At 38.1% G+C, this 18,356-nt stretch overlaps 1 protein-coding gene across 1 annotated transcript; it reads right to left on the reverse strand.

The window, feature by feature from the left end:
* Window positions 1–207: 207 nt before the first annotated feature.
* On the reverse strand, window positions 208–17,424 carry LOC120099143 (fibronectin type III domain containing protein 3C1-like). Its single transcript, XM_087601112.1, has 19 exons — window positions 17,019–17,424; window positions 15,779–15,834; window positions 15,344–15,483; window positions 13,736–13,795; window positions 13,168–13,306; window positions 12,920–12,973; window positions 12,075–12,196; window positions 11,814–11,988; window positions 10,733–10,819; window positions 10,437–10,575; window positions 9,768–9,839; window positions 8,973–9,091; window positions 8,747–8,849; window positions 8,243–8,349; window positions 4,870–5,144; window positions 4,351–4,563; window positions 3,828–3,994; window positions 1,210–1,331; window positions 208–504 (listed from the first exon to the last, which is right to left on the reverse strand). Exons 1-19 carry the CDS (start codon window positions 17,422–17,424, stop codon window positions 208–210), a joined length of 2,853 nt encoding a protein of 950 aa, XP_087457238.1.
* Window positions 17,425–18,356: the final 932 nt, after the last annotated feature.

Below are 18,356 nucleotides of genomic sequence, written 5' to 3' on the forward strand. Positions count from 1 at the left end.
CGGTTTTTGTGCTTTTTTAAAAATATTTTGGTTTCTGTTTTGTTTGTTTTCTGCTACTACTTTGCATCAATAAGCATTAAGTATATGATTAATCATTGAGATGTATCTACTTTCTAACTATAAGCATTAAGTATACACGTGAGCATTAAGATGTCTCTAAGATTTCTAAATGTGATATAGTTTGCTTTCTTTTTTCCTAATCATAGACTAGATGAATGAGAAGAACTGAATTGCAACAGCACACAAAACAGCAATAAGTGCAAACCCTACCTTGCACTTTTCCCCTTTCTCACTGTGGTTGCCTTTTCCTTTACCCCCACTGCCTTTGCCATGCCCTGAGTGATGCTTATAGGTCGAGAACAGAGCACTGGGGCTATATGGCCCCCACAGCTCTTGGAGACCATTGGAGGTTTCATATTGGCGTCCTGCACAGACCTTGAAGCGGTAGCGTGAATTTGCATCATAGTTTGAAAAGGAAAAGGAAGTGTTCGGTCCTTTGTAAATCTAGGGAAAAAGGATCAAATGAAAATTATGGTTTCCTTTTCAATTCAAAGTAGATAGAATTTTATAACAAGCAAAATGAAAATTATATCATGAATATGTTCATTATAAAGAAAAATTTAACTCAATATTTCTAATGTTCGGAGGGGATTCAATATTGCTTAGATAATTTTATTCAACAAAGCAGAGCAAACCCTACAACTTTTAAAGCTTAAATACATTATATATGTGAACCATGGGTTAAGGCTAGTAGGAATCAAGCAAGAGATACTGCATAATTCAATGAAATAAGTAAGTTAGTTGTCTCCAAATAAAGACATACATTTTATGGATGAGATGGAATTTGGGATAAGATTTAGTTGAACACCTTTAGAAATGACTTACTCTCTGCCAAAAGGGCAACCCTCAACCGGACATAGAACTATAATTCAATTTCTTAATCCTGATTATCCTATAACTCCTCACTCCTTAGGCCAGGCTGGCCTCAAATCCAAGGTCCACCTGCCTCTGCCTCTCAAATCCTCGGATCAAAGGCAGGTCCTCCAGCAACCTGGCATTTTATTAAGGCAAGGTCTCTACCTTCAGACTTGCTAGGTAGTCAAGAAAAGCTGTCTGTATCCTCCTGCCTATACGCAACAAGTGCTGAGGATAAAGAAAAGTACTGCCATGCCTGGCAAAATGTTAAAGACTAAATTTGAGACAATATACCTGATGAGCCTTTTTTCCGGTATTGACTTGAAGACAGTACACAATGGGATCACCTTTAATTGGTTCCAAAGTCTCCCATTTGATCTCACAACAGTTGTTATTCAGTGGATGTACTTTGGGTGCTGGGGAAAATATTACATTTTAGAAGGCTCTATTTTTTTCTTAAATGATTTCGAATACATTGCAAAAAGACTCATGCAATCACACAATCATTACAATAACAATTAGACCTAATATATAAAGTACATAGACATACTTTAGAAAGATATTTATGTATTTTGAGCGAATGTCTCACTATGTTGTAGTGCCTGGCCAGGAACTCGCTGTGATGACCAGACCAGCCTTGAAGTCACAGATATTCACCTGCCTTTGCCCATCTTTTGCGGACTTTAAAGGCATGTACTAGCACACCCTATAAACTATAATTATTATTGGAAATAATTTTGTTATACCATGAAGCACCATAATTGTAGAAGATCCTTAACAAAGTTATAACTTAATAGTGCTTTTCTATTTAAGTTATACAAAGTTTAATAGTGCCTCTTTAATTCTAGAATAATCTGCATTGTATTTATATAGTACATTGTACATTTAGAAGTGTTTTTGTATTAATAAAAGCATTATTGTAGGGGTTCAGCAATTATGTGAGACAGAAAGGAGCGGATAATTTATTTCATGATGTTATTCTATATATATATATTTTTTAAAGATTTATTAATTTATTATATATAAGTACACTGTAGCTGTCTTCAGATACACCAGAAGAGGGCATCGGATCTCTTTACAGATGGTTGTGAGCCACCATGTGGTTGCTGGGAATTGAACTCAGGACCTCTGGAAGAGCAGTCAGTGCTCTTAACCGCTGAGCCATCTCTCCAGCCCCTATTCTATATATTTTAAGAAAAAGGAACTTAAACATATAGGGACGGTAGTCAGAACAGAAGAAGGCATTATTGTCATCTAAGCACGATTATTTAAATTGAATGTGTTTCAGTTAGCAGGATACTAAAGAGGAATGATTTCATATCAGTGTTGAACTTGGGGCCTAGAGAGATGAGTCCAAAGTTAAGGCACTGGCTCCTCTTTCTGAGAACCGAGGTTTAATTCGCAGGATCCATATGTCAGCTTAGAACTGTCTGTAACTCCAGTTACAGGGGATCTGTCACCCTCTCACAGTTGTAAATGAAGGGAAACATTAATACACAAGGAGTAAATATAAACAATGAGTCGACTCATGAGGAAAGACAGGATCAAGCAGACATCCCAACTGGGAAATGGAAAAGCAATCCTCAAGTCCAAGGTTCTGAGAACTGCAGACTCGTACTCATTGTTAGTGTGATACATATCGCACTTTACTCCTCAGAGTGTCTCCCATCTGTGGGACTCAATGTCTCACACTTTTTCTAAAGCTTTATTGGAATCATTAATTCTATTTTATGTGTGTTTGCCTGCAGATATCTATGGGTAGCAGTGTGTATGCTGGTGTTCCCAGAGGTCAGAGAGGGCAGGAGATGACCTGGAACTGGAATAATGAATGCATATTTTTGAACCAGCAAGTGGGTATGGGAATCGAACCCAGGTCCTCTGAAAGAGGAACAAGTGCTTTTAAAGTCTGAGACATTGCTTCAGCTCCATGTCTTACTTTTAAAAGTGTAATGGTGAAAGTAGATGATCTCTAAGATATTTAAAAATACTGATTGTGGGAGTTTTATTAAACCATTTTTTATGGTTCCCAAGGCATGGATTCTCTGTGAAGCCCTGGCAGTCTTGAACTCACTCTGTAGATGAGACTGGCTCCCAGAGTGATGGGATTAACGGCATGCCCCACCACTACCAGGGCTGAAATCTTCAAGAATCTTACATTGCCCTTTAAATCCCCAGTTAAGCATATTTTTGTGGAATTTTCCTAGTAGTGAATTTTTAAAAAAATACTTCTAGTTTTATTGTAAGATTTAATTTTTAAAATTTTAAACTGTTTATTTCACATGTGTGGGTGTTTCGTATGCATGAAAGGTAATGTCTGCACCACCTTTGTGCCACGAATCTATGGAGGCCAGAAGGGTAAATAGGTCCCCTGGAACTGGAATTAAGACACTGGTGATCTTCCAAGTAGGCAGGCACTGGGAATCAAACCCTGGTCTTCTGGAAGAGCACCCAGTGTTCTTAACCACTGATCCAACCCTCCAGCCATGAGATTTAATTTTTAGTCAGCAAACAAAATAACAGGTTTCCTCATGGCCTTCTCATGCCCTTTTAGAATTGATTAATTTCCTAATTTGCTGTTCATCCAGCTTCCTACTCTCTCATGCTACTGGGACGTCTCCACCTCCAACCTTCCCCCTTCCATAGTATGTGTTTGATGCCCTCAGTACCCCTTCCTGAGAGCCTATCTTCTACCTTATGATTTCTAGTGTCCTGGCCTCTACCAAGAATTACTGTCACCTAAACACATTGATATAAAAGTTCAGAAGGAAGAGTTTTCATAAGACAGTACATGTAGCCTGTGTCTTTCTGAACCGGGTCTCCTCTCTTAATCTCCTATTTTCTAATTACGTCTCAATTCAATGTATGTTCTGTAGAAGCACCAGTAAAATGGCTACTGTGTGTATTCCATTTACCTTTAAGTGCAGTTGGTGGGGACTTGGTTGTAGTGAAAGTGTAGATGTCAGACTCTGGTCCTTCCCCGGCTTCATTACACGCCTGGATTTTAAACTTGTATTGTGTATATTCAGTCAGTTTTTGCACTTTGTGAGTCACATCTGTCCCACGGTAAATGACAGAAAACCTGAGAGAAAGAAGATAAAGATCGGGGGCAGTGTTATAGTCATCACTGAAGCCCAGAGAAGTCTAATTAAGCCAGTATTGAACAACAAAAAGGCCAATAGAAATCAATATGGTAGCATGTGTGTGTGTGTGTGTGTGTGTGTGTGTGAGAGAGAGAGAGACAGAGACAGAGACAGAGACAGAGAGACAGAGACAGCGAGACACAGAGCGAGAGACAGAGACAGAGAGAGATTGAGAGAGAGACAGAGACAGAGAGAGAGACAGAGACAGAGAAAGAGAGATCTAGCATGCCCGACAGGATATAACAGTTTAATCTTCTTTCTACTGCAGTAGATTTTAATTGGGAAGTGTATTTACCTGCCAGATCGGTCTTCCATTAGTAAGTTGTAGCTGATAAAGATCGCACGTGACTTTTTGCTGGAGACTGTGCCCCATTTGAGTCTGAGACTCTGGTGTCCGTAGACCACACAATTAAGCTGTGGAGGCTCTGGTGGCAGTGGTTTGGTTTTGCATCTTATTGATGGGCTAAAAGGGCTTAGTCCATAATGATTGATAGCTTGAATTCTGATTCTAGTGGTAAAAGTAAAACGTATGAGTTGATATTTAGTAAATAAAATTATTTTCTTCATATACGCCAACCCACTCTATTTATATTAGAATGATGATGGTACTGAGTACAAGACAGATTTCCAAGAAGTAATTACTATTGAGAATATTGATGGCAAGCAGACATGGGCTCTTGTTGCTATCAACTCTCACCAATTAAGTAGAACTCTTTTCAAAAGGCATCTGAAGTGTATGAAATACACAAATGTGTATGTGTTCAAAATTCTCAACACTCTCTTCATGTACCCAAAATAAGATATAGTGACTTACCGGTATGTAGTATTAGGTTGTAGATTTTTCAGAACATACTCGGTTACCCTTTTGACAGTCACGATTTTTTTATCTCCATATTCAATGTTATATCCAGTGATCTGAGAGCCATGGCAGTCTGGCTCCTCCCACCGGATAGCTATGCAAGTTGATGACTGCTTGGCAGGCACTTTGTTTTCAACTTCTTGTAACATTGGAACCATTGCTGGTACCGTTCCAGGTGTTGTCACTTTTGCAGTTCCTCCAAACATTCCAACCCCAACTATATTTACAGCCTGAAAAACACATGCTTTGTTAGCAATTCACTTCAACCATTTTCTGTGCATGGACCATTTTGTGGCATAGGGAAACCATGAGTCTTAGACTCATATTCTAACCTTTTGTTTCTATGCTGCAGGAATAAAAGGTGAGACTCGCAAGCTGCATTTTTAGGAATGAGAAGTGAGCACACCAGGGAAAGAAAGTTGAGGGTGTTGATGTGGATATTTTTGGAAAACTATACCTCTAAAATGTCACCTACCACTACACTAAGCTGTTCACTATTAGTCTTCATGCTTGAGTTTCTATCTCTGTTTCGATACCATCCAGTTAATCAATTTCAGTTTCCTTGGGAAAGCATTCATTATCATGTTGTTTGACATTATAGTTTTATATATATATATATATATATATATATATATATATATATATATATATATTCTGTACCTATTTTCTTCTGGAGACAATGTTTTCAATATGTATAGACCAACACCACAACCAGGAAATCGCCATTGATAAAACCCACTCGTGTTAGTCAGAATTGTGTGCACTCCCTTGTGTGAGTATTTAAGTTTTATCCAGTGACTAGGACTACTTCAATTTTTTTTCTTTTTTTCAGAGCTGGGGACCGAACCCAGGGCCTTGCGCTTGCTAGGCAAGCGCTCTACCACTGTACTAAATCCCCAATCCTCAATTTTAAGAAGTTTTCCTTACAGGTTCCTGTGTCTTTCTCTTATAGCCACAGAATATTCCTATACTGTCCATCTCCTCACCTCTGGAAACCACTAATTGTTAGCCATCATTACTACAATTTTGACATTTTCAGAATAGTATATAAATTAAAAAGTGCTACAGATAAACTTCGATGCAGGCTCAGTTTCCAGTTATGCCAATGGTGTGGAGAGCTTTCAGCAATTGTGTATACTAATAATTTATTCACTTTTATTACTGAACAGTGTGTCATAGTGTAGGTGTATCATAGTTTATTTAACCACACATTTGTTGAAGGATGTATGAGCTACATTTAGTTTTATGTCCTACAAGTAAACGTTAGATGCTACTGTGCTCTCTTTGGGAAGGGCTATACTTTTCATTGGTAACACATTGGTAACATCGATTTCCTCATGTCTCAGGCAGCACTCGTTGGACCATTAATTACTCCTTAGCTTAGGCGGTCTGAAAGAGATGGAAAGGTGTTTCCTGGTGCATTTCCCTAATAGTCAATGTTGCTGACCCTCTTTTCTTGCACTCATTTGCCATCTGTATATTCTCTTTGCTCACTAATCTTTACCCATTTCCTAACGATGTTTCAATTCACTGTTGAGTTTGGAGAGGTGTTTATACTTTTAGGTGCTATTCCTTTGTGACACACACACACACACACACACACACACACACACACACACACACACACACGTACTTCACAAGTATAATCCTCCAGCCTTTAAGTTCACTTTCATCCTGTTTTGACGGTAGAGAAGTAAAAGTTTAAAGACAGAGCTTCTTGCTCTGTTCCTCAGGTTGGAGCAAATCCTCTGAGTGTTAGGGATCCTAGAATTTCAACCTTGAGTAGTAGTCGAGACTCCGTGTACATGCCATTTTGCTTGCCTTGGTTTCTGGTTTTATTTTAGTGTCTATTCTCTGGAAAGGAAGACTGTTAAACTCACTGTTAATTTATCATTAAATGATTTGTAGAATTCTCTAGTGAATCCTTTTGGGGCCTGGAATTTCTGAGTGTTTTTTTTTTTCCTTTTCTATTTTCCGGAGCTGGGGACCGAACCCAGGGCTTTGCGCTTGCTAGGCAAGCGCTCTACCGCTGAGCTAAATCCCCAACTCCCTGAGTGTTTTTAATATATAGAATTAATTTCCTTTATCACTTCAGGGTTATTTATATCACCTAGGCTCAGGTTTAGAACTTTTAACTTTTGAGGACTAGTTTCATTTGTACACATTTATATATGTAAAATTATTCTCTGTTTGTAAAAATAATGCTGTTTTCATCCGGAAATTAGTGATTTCTATACATTCTTCTTAGTGGAGATGAACCCAGGCCTCTTACTCTGACTGCCTTCATACCTCACAGACCCCTCAAAAACTGACTTCACTCTGTTCGATCTCAAGGGTGCTTTCTTTTCTAAGTGCCTTTCACCTTTACCTCTTCAGTGCTTGCAAGCAGGCCTTAGGCATTCTAGCCCAACTGCTCTGATTACCTCCTGCCTGTAGTCTTTGTCTAAAGGAACTCATGGCAACTATCAGAGCTGGCACCTTATGTTTCTAACTTCAGGCAAAGCCTGTTCCTGTCGTGCGTCACAGCCTTCAATCTATCCCTACTACGTTGTTTTTTCCTGTCCTCTCCTCTATTTCGTCTGTTGCCTCCAGTCTTGTCTGATATGTTTTCTACCCTGCAGGCTCTAGACAGCCCTTCCCTCCCATATCCCTGACGCTCTGCTCCTAGCTACAGACAACTCCCTTCTTGTGACAAACACACATCTGACCATTACTCAGAGACAGTAGATGACTCCCTTGAGGTTTCCCACCAGCTCAATTCCACCCCAATTCCTGGGACCCTGGATTGGTTCATTGAGGGTAGCTCCCTCAAAGACACCCCACTGTTTGAATCCCATTGATGAGGGATGTCATGAGAATCTCAACTGCTTCCCTTCTCTGAGAGGAAGAGGCAAACTTCCTTCTCCTTAAGCAGGCAGATGGCACTTGCCAGGGTCCTACTGCAGTGTTCATTTACCCTGAGTCTCTATACCTACTTACATATAGCATCATTCACTCTGTCTCCTAGATAACGGCAGTTTCCTTACACCAATGGTCACCACCATAACCAGTGAGAGGCTTTCCCCTCTCCTCCTTGAAGCATTCATATTGTCCAAAGGGGATGCTACCATCCAGTGCCAAGGGTATCTCTGAGACAAAAACTTTGTCACCCTGAGGAATAGAATGGTCTATCTGTGGGTTGGCCTAGATGTTCAGGGCCTGGATGTGCCCCACTGACTCCTTTCTCTGTATATATCAACGTTTCCTGATCCCTGCATAGTATATTTTTCTACTTCTGTTTTATATTTTTAACCAGAAACTATTGGTATTCACAAATCAATTTACTTACTGCACATGTCTTTTCAGAGCTGGGGCACTCCTTTTTGTCATGATGAGTACCTTTTGCTTTTTTGCCTCGCACAGGTGCTTCAGACTTCCCATTAACAGAACGATTGTCTACAAAATATGTAAAATCTACTCAGTTTCCCTTTTCTCCTCAAATCTAGGTTGGTACTAGTGATGTAACCCAGTGTTTTGTGAATACTAAACACAAATACCATCATTTGGTTACATACGGAGTCCCTAGGATTTAGCAGTGTTTCTTTAAAACAATAAAACATATTGTACAGTGAGTTAAGACAACTCTTTAAAACTGTGTCAAGTAACTTCATAACTTGACTTTGACATTAAAATGTTGGGTTGTCAATTACCAATGATTGGTGTGCTCAGAATTATTCAATTCTGTTCTAACAGGAAACCCTACTTGCTAACATTAACATATGCGCACCAATCAAAAGTCACAGGATAGGAAGTTTAGGGACAGTTGTCAGTCATATAAGGAAGCCTTACTCACCAAGAAGGTTGGCATCCCTTCCCTTGCTTTTACTATGTAAGGGCTGCGAACTGCAAGACTCAGGAGGAAGAGCAGGTGTCTGAATTGTCAATACATCTGAAGGCTGAGAGAAACACAAGGTGTTGTTACTACTGTACTAAATTCAAGATCAGCGTCAGAAAACATTTACTGATAGGACACTTTAGTTCAATTCTCCATTGGAGAACTTTGCTTTGTGGTTTCTTACACGGCTTTGGCCCGCAGGTGAAGTGCAAAAGACCCTAAGTTTATAAGTGGTGCCTGGTTGGAGGTCATCGTACAGGAATTCCTGCAGTGTGCCACTGTAGATTATTTTCCAGAGATTCCCTGAAGGAAGAAGAGAAATTTGGTTCAATTCCTTCATCAATCATGTATAAATGTTGTAGGTCACCATAATAGTTAATGTATGCATGGTATAAATTATATATATATATATATATATATATATATATATATATATATATATATGCAATCTGTATATCATATGTATGCTAAGAAACAACCAGTTTGGGAAATAAGTGGATCCAATAGTATTTTTAAAGATTTATTTGTTTTATGTATCTGAGTATACTCACTGTCTTCAGAAACACGAGATCACATTACAGATGGTTGTGAGACTTGGGGATTGAACACATGACCTCTGCATTAGCAGTCAGTACTCTTAATCACTGAGCATCTCTCCAGACCCAACCCAATAATATTTTTATAATTGTTAAATAATTTCTTTCCAGAATAGTTAAAGAAAAATTGTAAGTGACCAGTAAATAGTAATTTCTTATTAAAATCCAAAGGAATCCAAATATGTTCTGGGTTTTGGTTTATAAGTGTGGATTAAACTAGATTTTCTTGTACTGGTAATTGTCCCATGTTCACACGAGACACCTCTATTTGGTGAATCCAAGTGAAATATTTGTACTGGACCTGTGAATTATATTTTGAAAAAATTCTACATGATTATAAGATTATTTCAAAATAAAATCTTTTAAAATTTGTGTTGACTTACCAGCATCTGAATTTTCACAAACTTCTAAACTGTAACTTGAAATTTTCATTTCACCATTATCTTTTGGTAAATCTAACAGAAGAAATAAATTTAAGTGATACTTTCAATCATAAATGTTCATAAAAATTTTATCTCATAAATTATAACTTTTCAAAAATTGTTATATTACTATCTCTATAATAATAATGCCTAAACATAATAGAATCTATATACATGCATTATCAACCATCAAGCATTTAGAAACCATTTCCAAATTTTGATGAAGGAACTAAAATAAAAAGCATATAGTGAATAATTAACATTTACCTTGTTTATAGGTAATAAATTTGTATAAATATAAATTCTGGTTAAGTTGACATTCACCTGTTACACATACTTCTATCCATGGTCCTTATTTTGGATATAAATACATCTTACTTGGATGATGGTTTTCCACAGACTGATATAAACTTCAACAATTTGCTCACTTGTGAATAGTTAAGCCATCAATAGGAAATTCTATATTAAATTATAAAGACATTATAGGGGTTACAAGTAAACTCACTTGTAGGGCAGAGTAGTTCCCTTGCAAATGAGACTATTTGCTTAGTGAAAGTGAAGGAAGACGTTTTCTCAATAGTAAATACTAGTATAGAGAGAACAAAGTTTCCACAGAGAAGCATTATTTACCCCATCCAATTGTCACTTGGCGGGCATGGATCGTTCCCACTACGTGTGGTTTATTAGGGCATCCAGGCCTAGCTGGACGGGTAGTATATTTTACTTCTCTACTGGGGTTGCTCCTTCCTTCCAGATTGTAGGCAAAAATCTGTTTGAGTGAAAGAGATCATTTTATTGATCAATGGAAATTACTGTGTGGTTTAATAATGTATGGAGTACCTGGTGTATGAGAATCTCCAAGAATTAATTGCCAAATAAAGTTTCATTTCAAGAGAAAAAACCAACTTATAAGTCATGCTACATACCCGAAACTTGTATGTAGTATTTCTCTGAAGATTTTTCACGGTGCAAGAGAGGTCCTCTCCATTGTATTTAGGTTTAAAACCTAATCCCTAAAAATGCAGGAGAGTAAATTTATCAAAAAAGACTAAATTCAAGGCTTAGCTTGAATTTACTGTCCACCTGAAAGGTTTTGAACCCCAACGTGGTCTGCATCAGGTCCTCTGCTTCTATGTTATGATGTTAGCTTGGTGTTCTGAGAGACTCCTAACAGAGGGAGTGAGGGGATGTCTCTGACTTTTTGCCTGCTTCTGGGACCCTTTCTCCTCTTGTTGGGTTGCCTCATCCCACCTTAGTATGAGGTTTTGCCTCTAGTCTTATGGTAACTTGATATGCCATATTCAGTTGACATCCTTGGAGGGCTACCATTTTCTGATGGAATGGGATTGTGTGTATCTGGGGAAGACACAGGTTGGAAAAGCTGGGACAAATGGAGGAGGAGAAACTGTGTTTTGGGTGTACTGTATTCTGTGAGAGAAAGATCTATTTTTCAATAGAAAATGGAGGTAATTTTTGTTTTCCAAAGGTCACTTTTTCAGGAAGTAATGAGGTAGAACATGTGAAAGCAGGTAGCCTATTAGTTACAATCCGGAACTCATCTCAATGTTATGAGCTTAATTCAAACTTTGGTAACATGTGCACAGTAACTCGTACTAATTGACTAGCTCTTTGACACAGATTTGGAATTTCTAACGGAAGTAGTTGCTCACACATGAGGAAACTAGATAAGAAAGGCCAGGACTTGAGAATTAATTTGAAGGTGCTTAAAGATAAGTGTGGCCACAGAGAGTCACCTAGAACAGGCCTGGAGTTGAAGATGCTAACAGGCTTCTTTGTATAGAGACTGAATAGAGCATGGACCTCTTGCATTCAGCTCGTTGTGGGATCAAGGAGGCCTATGCAGACCTACACAACACTGTCTCTGCATTGATTCCACTCTGAACACAGGGACTCAAGGTTTGTTTGTTTTCCAAGTGAGAAGTCTAAAAAGTTATTGAAAGATGAGGTGAAGATCATAGAGTAAAAAAGAAGGAAAAGGAGACTTACAGACTTTGCTTCCTCCATCTCTAGCACATAAGTAAGGGTATCATTAGGGTTTGGGTTTGTTGGGGCACACCATTCTAGAGACAAACTGTAGACTCCTGCCTCTTTCAACTTAGGTGGCAGAGGTGCTGAAGGCGTGTTTCCCGACGTATAGAAGACTGCTGTTTCACTGAAATTACTGGAACAACAAGTTGAAATGAAAGCATTATTCTTAGGACCTCATGGTAGGATAGCCTTTCCGGTGGTGCAAATAATTCAGTGTACCTGCAGCCGAAGTGATTTTTGGCAGCCAATCTGAAGGAATACTTTGTCAAAGGACTCAGTTTAAAGAGCTTGTGCTGTTTCCTGGGCCCAGTGTAACAGCTTTTGAAGTCTTCACCTATGCCCTAGACAATGCACACAAAATATTACCAAATTTAAAAATACCACACTTAACACATGTTCACCACAGCATTAACCATTCAAATTCAGGTGATTTTTAAAAGATACCAGTGTACCAGGTCTAAGCTACATGGGTTCTTAACATTGACTGAGGGAACTGGACACAAGTCCCTTGACTGAGGGAACTGGACACAAGTCCCCATCCCTAACCCACAGTGTTAACTGTTAGTTTCTTCCCATTGAACCTCACAGGATGTCCAAACCAGAGATAAGGGCAGGTCCTCTGACCAGCAGTAGTTGGCCAACACAAAATGAACTCGATGGTAATTTGGAATGTTTTAGGGGGGGCATATAATTCATTGCCTAGCATTACCTACAGGTCTTTTAAGTATATATTATGGTTTCTGAGTTTGTGTCTTTATGAGACTTCTGTGTGTGCCCAAGTGTGTGTCTTTGGGTCTATATGTGATCCTTTGGTTTTTTCTTAGCTCTAATTTCTTGTGGTCACCTGGTTATTTTGTTCTGTTGTGGTTTCATTTTTAACCGTATCTTATTCTATTATTTTATTCCCATGTCTTGTGAGAGGCCTATTTTCTAAAGAGAAATCAAAGGTGTGGATTTGCCTACGGGTGGGCTGGAGTGCAGGTGTCTGGAATTGGTAGAAAGGAAACAGTAATCAGAGTATATTGTATGAAAAACAATTTCTTTTTAATAATAAATGACCATACCTCATCCCATTCCAATAGAAAGCGGCTTATTTTGGATCCATTATCATTGCAACCCTGAAAAGGTCAGAACGATTAATTTGTGATCATTTATTGTTATACAGCACTCATATATCCTGCACATATATTGAGTATATGTTTATGCAGTGAATTTGTACTGCAAAATTTTGTATAAGGATATTTGTTTTAATAACAATTTAGATTTAAGTTTAAGATATGCATTGAGATTCTTTTCACAGTAAAATCCTTACTTTCCATTGTAAGTTCAGGCTGTTCTTGGTTCTGCTAATCAGTGTGGGTGCAAGAGGAGGGTCTGGTTCACAGCCTGGTGTTGTGAAGCTAACCACTTCAGACACATTTCTGTGTTCTCCATCTCTTATGATTGCAACTCTGAAAGGGGAACAGAAATTGTTGTAAGAGGTAAGGTCCTGAGTTGTATGTTTGTTTTTCTAGACTTATTCTTTGTTCTTTTGTTGACACTTATTGAGTATACATAGTAACGGCTTTCATTATGGCATTCTCATATATGACCATCCTCCTCCCTCCCCTTAAAGCTCTTTGGTCCCTTCCCATGCTCACTGATCCCCTTTTTCTTCGCAACTACTCACTTGCTTTCTACTTTCTTGGTTTTTCTTCCTTACTTTCTTTGCTAGCCTTATGAGTTTAAACTATGGTAGCTTATCTGAGTACTTATGGGCACTTTGCTAGCAAATAAGTAGCTAGGCTGCCTTCAGGAATTCTAAGTACTAAATTCATATAGATTAAGGAGTCTTGGATGGCTACAGGCTGCTGGTAGGTTGTGTGGGACACAGTTCCTACCTTAAGAAGTAGACCGTGCAAGGCTGTAGATCATGTAGGACCACAGTAACGCCATCACCACTGTGAAGACAACGTTTGTTTATATGGGATCTCACATATGTTTAACAGCAAAGTAACCAGTCCTAGTCTCATAGTAACTGAATAACTGATAAAGAACCACAAGAATTCCTGAAGTTTTTATCACTTTAAACCCCTTTATATTTGAGCAATATAGTATTGTTTGTAGGCTGTAGCCTCCATTTAGGAGCATATCAAGTTTTTGGGGGATGGTATGATCTGGGAGGTATGTGGTTTTTTCCACCATCTAGTGGACACACAACAGAGCTGCTCTGGGTCTCTAAGGCAGCTACTTAAGTTCGGTTGGTGCGGATACACATCTGCAAAACCAGTCATCTGCCCATGTGCACACCTGCACCCAGAGGAAGCTGAAGGAGCTGAACAAAGTAGTCATCAGGAAGGCAGCTCCCACAAGTTCTCAGTTTGTCTTGTCCCTTCATTCATTAAATTTTAATACTACAAACCAGCAATGATGTTACTCATTCAAAGCAGTCAATTTGTATTGTACTACTGAATATATTTAACGATACTAGTACAGATCTGCTTTTAGTAGTTAATTTAGAGTGCAGATAGCAAATGCTTTGAAGAACACACTTCTCGCACAGTTCATTCATTCATTTTATGAGGCACTTTCTGGGTGAGATCCTGTCTGTCACATGAACAGAGGGATTATATTCCCTTTGTCTTCCTGAGCAGACACCAAGGAATTTGTTCTACCTCCAGATCCCATAAAGCCCCCTCTAAAATGGAAGGTATTGATAGTTTTAAGCAAAGGCTACTCAAAAGCTAACGGTAATCAAGGAGGAAGCAAACAGGCAATCTCCTCCTTCTGCTGTAGCTCCTCCTCTTCACCGTCCTTCCTCTCTCAGTACTGAGAGCTACGTTATATCTTTTTAAGATAGTGGTGCTTGTCAAGTACATGTCATACAGAAAGATTTCGATGCAAGCCAAGTTTGCATATCCGCATCTCTGCTATGCAGCACAGATGACTGTACTTTGGGATTATTAAATTGCACACCTTTAAGTGCTAATTATCAAAGAAATAAAACTTTACATAATGTCACATTTTTCTTTTTTTCTCTTTTTCAAATAAAATCACATTTTCTTATCAAGTCTCTGACTAAAGAAGAAAAAGTGTCAAAATAAATTTGTATTTATCCATCCATCCATCCATCCATCCATCCATCCATCCATCCATCTAGGTTTTCAAGTTATGGTTTCTCTTGAGTATAGCCCTGGCTGTCCTGGTCCTCACTCTATAGACCATGCTGGCCTTGAACTCTGGGATCAGCCTGCCTCTACCTCTTTAGTGCTAACATTAAAGGTGAGCACCAGCACTGGCTGGCTGGTGAGCAGATATTGTCAAAACATAGTTTGACCTTATCGTGATTTGTGGATTGGTTTGGTAACCTACTACTAAGAACTTGCCCCACTCAAAAAGAATTTAGGAGAATATGAAGAAGTCATCCTATGTATAACTTGGGGCACAATGACTATATGTTTCTATTGTACATTTGAATTAATTAATATGAAACAATTAAAAAGACTTACGTATAAATGTGTTTATAGATTCTGTTTTTACCACTGCTGGACAGTGCCAATTCAAATGTCATAGGAAGATTAATATCATATTTTTCAGTATTGTTCAGAGTCCATGAAACTGTAGCCGATCGTGTTTGAATATTAGAAACCTAAAATGTAGAAATACAAGAAGTATACTTCAAAATCATAATATGTACTCTTGAATGCAAACTTTTCTTTAGTTGTTTGAGACTAGGTTCAATTCCCATATTATGTGCTTAAATACTCATTAATAGTTAGCCACCATTCCTATCTTTAATGATACCACATTGGATGTTAATGTATCACTCCAGAAGATTATGAAAATATTAACGTAGTAAACACTCTAGAGAAAAATAGCAGTGATTTTGGAGGGTTTAGATAGAAAAGTTGGGGGAGCATTAAATTTTCAGTTTTGTTACTTACCACGGGTCTTTCAATGTTTAAACAACATGGCTTTGTTCCATATTTTGTATTGTGTCCTAAAAGTAAGAAAAAAACACCTCAAACAAAATAATACATTGACAACAAGAGAATAGAGTTAGTTCACATTATAAATATATCATTACTATGAGAAGTAGTAAGACCCAACTAAGATTTATATTAATATAAACTCTAATAGGATATTTACAAAACTTCTGAATTTAAATAAAATCAGACAAATTATGTAGGATTGAAATGTATAATTATTCATTAGAAGACAACTAGAAAGGGTCCAAGGGCATATTTCTTTATTTAATATGTATAGTTGTGTGTGTGTGTGTGTTGGTAGGAATCTAGTTCATGGCCTTTGGCATACTATACAAGCACTCTAGCACTGACATTGATCCTAACATTCCTCATGGTTTTAAAAGGCAGCCTCGGTATGACTTTACCTATGATATTTGGACTTTAAGAGTGCACTAAGTGTCCTTTCATTTGCTACATATAAAACCTGAAGGACATTATACTAAATGAAATAAGCCAGGCTTAGAAAAACAAATATGTCATGATCTCACTTGTAAGAAGAATTTAATGAAGTTGAAAGACGCATAATAATCATGGCATAGGAGCAGGGAGGAATTGCTTATCCAAGGGAGTAAACTTCATATAGGAGGAAGAGGTTCTGGGAGCTCTTGAGCAGCAGGGTGAGGTAGTCATTATAAGGTATATTTCAATACTGGAGACAGACATTTCATATGTTTCAACGTAAAAAATAGTCCAAATTGATAAGTGAGATGATTGTTTTAGCTTCATTTAATAATTCCACATCATATTTATATATTCCATATATAAGTATGTGTCAAAATGTTTCATGTCACTTCATGAGTTTAGGCTTATTATTTGCCAATTAATAATAAATTAGAAACCCGGAGGTACGGCTTAATGGGTTACAGAGGAAACAGAAGCAGAGAATGTCACTCTAATATTTTGAATTGTCTGGAAAGTTGACATTGGGTGTAAATGTGCTTCCCACCAAGCACTGTAACCTGAGTTTGAATCAGGGGCCTGCATCTTTCAAAGGAGAACAAACTCCCAGAAGTTGCCCTCTGATTTTCCTCATTCACTTACACAGAGAGACTAAATAAACAATTACGTTTAATAGAAATTTATTTAAAAATGAACCAAGTGTGCAAATTATTTGGCTTGCATCCTCATTGGCAACAAATTGGGCTTCCTGATTTACCTCTCAGTGATGCATTTGATGACTGTCTCTTCTTTTGCTTTTCACCTGATATCTGCTTATTGACTCCAGCTCCCATGTTAGTCTCTGTCTCTCCACGATTTTCTTCAGAAGTGGTTGCTGCACCAGATGGTCTGAGACCATCTTTAATTGAGGAGCAGGTCTGAGCATTTTCAGTGATGAGAGCATTGCAAGCACTCTCAGAAGTATAGCTCGGAATACTCTTAGTATCTGGTGGTTCGTGAGTTTCATCAGTGGTGACTACATTGTAAGTACTTATGGAAGGGCCTATGATTTTGCTATTGATGTCAGTGTAAAAACCAGCATTTAAAGTAGGAATACTTGGGGCGCGACCAGAAGAACTCATGTTTCTGTCAGTAGTGTTAGTGTCTGGAATATTGTCAGCCATGTTTCTTGGAGTGCTGTCAGTAGTGCAAGCGTTTAAGACAGTATTCAGAGAGTAAGTGTCCAGAGGACTGGTATCAGTGTTAGTGCTTGGAGCAGTATCCACAGTGTAAGGACAGAGTGTACCAGAAGGAGCAGATATGTCAATGACTTTGTTCAGAATCAAAGGGGTGTCACTAAACGTGGAGCTAGTCTTGTGTTCACCAAATTGGTGATCTCTTGTTTCTTTCTTGAATATACTCCAATCGTTACAGTCCTTTCACCAAACAGGCTATGATTCAGTCTTCTGTGAGGATAGGTCTCTAAGAGAGAAAATAAATGCAATAAAGTTTAGTAGTCATCTCATTCTCTCACGTTCTTTCACCTAACCATCCAAAGAACACTGATAAATCACAGTTGACTTTAAAAGTTTTTCTTGGGGCTGGGGATTTAGCACAGTGGTAGAGCGCTTACCTAGGAAGCGCAAGGCCCTGGGTTCGGTCCCCAGCTCCGAAAAAAAGAACCAAAAAAAAAAAAAAAAGTTTTTCTTACTTTGCTTCAGTACAAGTATTTGGTATTTATATATATGTTTTATGTATATGTGTTTAGAATATACTGATAAGTACAGAAAAAATGAGCAAATACAGTGGTTTTCTAATCCTCCACCATCTCCATATATCATATAGTCACTCACATGTAGGTATTATATATGATTTCAAATATTTTTGTGCTTATAAACAACCTTGCAGAGAATATTATGCATATCCTATTATGTCATTAAAAATTTGTAGAAATATCTGACTGACCAATTTTTGAGGTGAAATTGCTGATTGCAGGCACGTGTGCACTTACTTGCACTAGATATTTTCTTACAAGCCATTCTGTTTTGAATTAAATGTTGATATGCAACTGCAGGATTATGCACTATGCAAAACTCCCAAGCCATGAACACAAAGG

Source organism: Rattus norvegicus, chromosome X (genome assembly GCF_021556685.1).
Source record: "Rattus norvegicus strain SHRSP/BbbUtx chromosome X, alternate assembly SHRSP_T2T, whole genome shotgun sequence".
NCBI lineage: Eukaryota > Metazoa > Chordata > Mammalia > Rodentia > Muridae > Rattus > Rattus norvegicus.